Source organism: Leucopleurus acutus (genome assembly GCF_964270905.1).
Source record: "Leucopleurus acutus genome assembly, chromosome: 6".
Classification (NCBI taxonomy): Eukaryota; Metazoa; Chordata; class Mammalia; order Artiodactyla; family Delphinidae; genus Leucopleurus; species Leucopleurus acutus.
The window spans coordinates 13955048-13957884 of NC_139149.1; the positions used below are offsets into that span (position 1 = coordinate 13955048).

At 67.8% G+C, this 2837-nt stretch overlaps 1 protein-coding gene across 1 annotated transcript; it reads left to right on the plus strand.

The window, feature by feature from the left end:
• Positions 1-688: 688 nt before the first annotated feature.
• C1QL2 (complement C1q like 2) lies at positions 689-2176 on the plus strand (the record flags this gene model as incomplete). The annotated part of the gene is made up of 2 exons (XM_082840845.1): positions 689-1372; positions 1997-2176. The coding sequence occupies 2 exons, from the start codon at positions 689-691 to the stop codon at positions 2174-2176; spliced, it is 864 nt and encodes a 287-aa protein (XP_082696971.1).
• Between the last annotated feature and the right edge of the window lie 661 nt (positions 2177-2837).

Here is a 2837-nt window from a genome sequence, read left to right on the forward strand (position 1 = left end):
TGTGGCTCCCAGGCGCCGCCAGGAGGAACCTCACCCTCGCCGTCTCTGCCGAGGGAGCCGCCGGAGAGGAGGAGCACCGAAGGCTGATGACACGAGGGCGCCGTCTCCCAAGTGATGGCAGCGCGCGCTGCTTCCTCACCGCCTCCGCAGCTCAGCCCCGGACTCCTTACGTCAGGGTAGCCGGGTCCCCCCTCCGCGCGAGAGCCAGCGAGCAGCTGGAGAGCAGAGCAGAACAGAGCGCGCCGCGGAGCCCCGGCGCCCTCTCTGCGCACGGATCCCCGCCTAGGCCAGGCGAGCCGGGCAGGAGGCAGCGCGGCCGAGCCCTCTCGGGACGCCGCCTTCGCACCCGGCTCTCCCCAGACGCAGCGGCCGGGACCCGTGGGGCGCCGGGCTCGTCCTGGGAGCCCCCGGCCATGCGCTCCGGGCTCCGCGGTTCTCCTGAGCAGCCCCCCGCGCCTGGGCCAGGGCGCCTCTTGCTGAAGTAGTTGGGCGCCCGGAGCAGGGGGTCGCCACGTCGGGGGCGCGGCCGGGACCCGCGGAGTCCGCCCCCGAGCGCGGGGAGCGGGGCCGCCTGAGCCGCCCGACCATTCCCTCCCCGGGCGGCAAGGAGGAGCTGGTGGCGGTCGCCTCCCGGCTGTGGCAGCGGCGGCGGCGCGCCTGCCTGGCGGCCGTCGGCGTGCTCCTGGCCATGGCTCTGGGGCTGCTTATCGCCGTGCCGTTGCTGCTGCAGGCGGCGCCCCCCGGGGCGGCGCACTACGAGATGATGGGCACCTGCCGCATGATCTGCGACCCGTACAGCGCGGCACCCGGCGGGGGCCCCGCGGGCGCCAAGGCTCCACCGCCCGGACCCAGCACTACCGCCCTGGAAGTCATGCAGGACCTGAGCGTCAACCCTCCGCCCCCTTTCATCCAGGGACCCAAGGGCGACCCGGGGCGACCCGGCAAGCCGGGGCCGCGGGGACCCCCGGGAGAGCCGGGCCCACCTGGACCCAGGGGTCCCCCGGGGGAGAAGGGCGACTCGGGGCGGCCCGGGCTGCCTGGGCTGCAGCTGACGGCGGGCGCGGCAGGCGGTGTCGGGGTGGTGGGTGGCGGAACCGGGGGCGGCGGCGACTCTGAGGGCGAAGTGACCGGCGCGCTGAACGCCGCCTTCAGCGGTCCCAAGATCGCCTTCTATGTGGGTCTGAAGAGTCCCCATGAGGGCTACGAGGTGCTCAGATTCGACGACGTGGTCACCAATCTCGGCAATCACTACGACCCCACTACTGGCAAGTTCAGCTGCCAGGTGCGGGGCATCTACTTCTTCACCTACCACATCCTCATGCGCGGCGGCGACGGCACTAGCATGTGGGCGGACCTCTGCAAGAACGGGCAGGTCAGTGACACCCCTACTCCCACCTCCACCCCCGCAGATCCTCGCGGACCCTCGTTGCCACCCTGAGCCCCGAACCGCCTGGGAACCCAGCCTCCCTTCTCCCCACTCGCCAGCGCCCGAGCTCGCCCCGGCAGGGAGCGCACGATAGCATCCCATTTCCCGGTGCGCCGTGGTCGCAGTCATCCCATAGCTCCCGAGGTTGCGTTCCCAGAGCTCCGAGACCCCGCTACCCAAATTGCACTCTCCCCGCTATTTGCATACCCGCCTGAAGCCCCGTGGGCTTCTCGGAAACCTCACTCTTCTTTAGCTCTCTGTGCGCCCCATTCTCCCCTGTGCCCTCCCCGTCTCCTTTCTTCTCGGCCCCGGCCCCTGCTTCCCGCCCGTCCCCGCTGGGTCAATGTCCACGAAGCCCTCTCTCTCCCTCCTTCCCGGATTTGGAAACTGCGGAGCATAGGGGACCGGGAAGGAGTTGGCTAAGTTGGAGAGAGAGCGTGGAGCCTGGGTGGGAGAGTGGACCCTGGAGCTGCAGGCGGAAGGCCGGCCAGGGGGCGCGCCACGTGGGGGACAAGGCAAGGGCCCAAGCACAGGTGCCCGGGCCCACCCGCTGTGGTCGCTCGCCCCCAGGTCCGGGCCAGCGCCATCGCACAGGACGCCGACCAGAACTACGACTACGCCAGTAACAGTGTGGTGCTGCACCTTGATTCAGGGGACGAGGTGTACGTGAAGCTGGACGGAGGGAAGGCTCATGGAGGCAACAACAACAAGTACAGCACGTTCTCGGGCTTTCTTCTGTACCCGGATTAGAGGTGCCGGGAGCGCGAGGTGGGGTGGCTTCTGGCCGCCCTATGCCAGTGGGAGCGCTCTGTTCCTCTGTTCCTTGGCGAGGACCACTCTCGCTTCCTGACATCGCTGGAAAAGACACATCCCTGCTGTCCTTCCTGCCCCGCTTCCGACCTCAGTGTGTCTGCGACTCGCCACGCTCTGGACTGCGCTCATGGTCTCTGTCCCCAGCCTAGGGCGGGAGAGCGGGACGCCAGAGCGGAGAAATGAGCGTGAATCTGAACCCCGGTGAGGCGGCAGCGCGGACTTTGCAAACCTGATTGGACTCGACAGGCCCGGAGGGACGCCTGCCCTCTTCCAGTCCCCCTCCTCCTAGGAGTGCCCTGAGACTGAGGGCTCCCAGCCCGGGCCACCCGAGGGAGGCCAAAGTGATCACGAGCTCCCTGGGGCGTCCTCTGTGACCTGAAATACTTGTGCAAATGTCCCTGTCTATAAGCCCAAATCCCACCCTCAGCAGAATCCCAGCAAACGGAAACTCCATCCTGCCTCAGACCCACTGCAATGCATTAAATTATGTTTTTAGACTATGGATTCCAATGTCTCTATCAGCATGGCCCCAGGACCAGACCTCCAGATGTTCTCCTTGACAGGAAGACCTAAGCTAGGCCCTGAATAGCTCCATCTA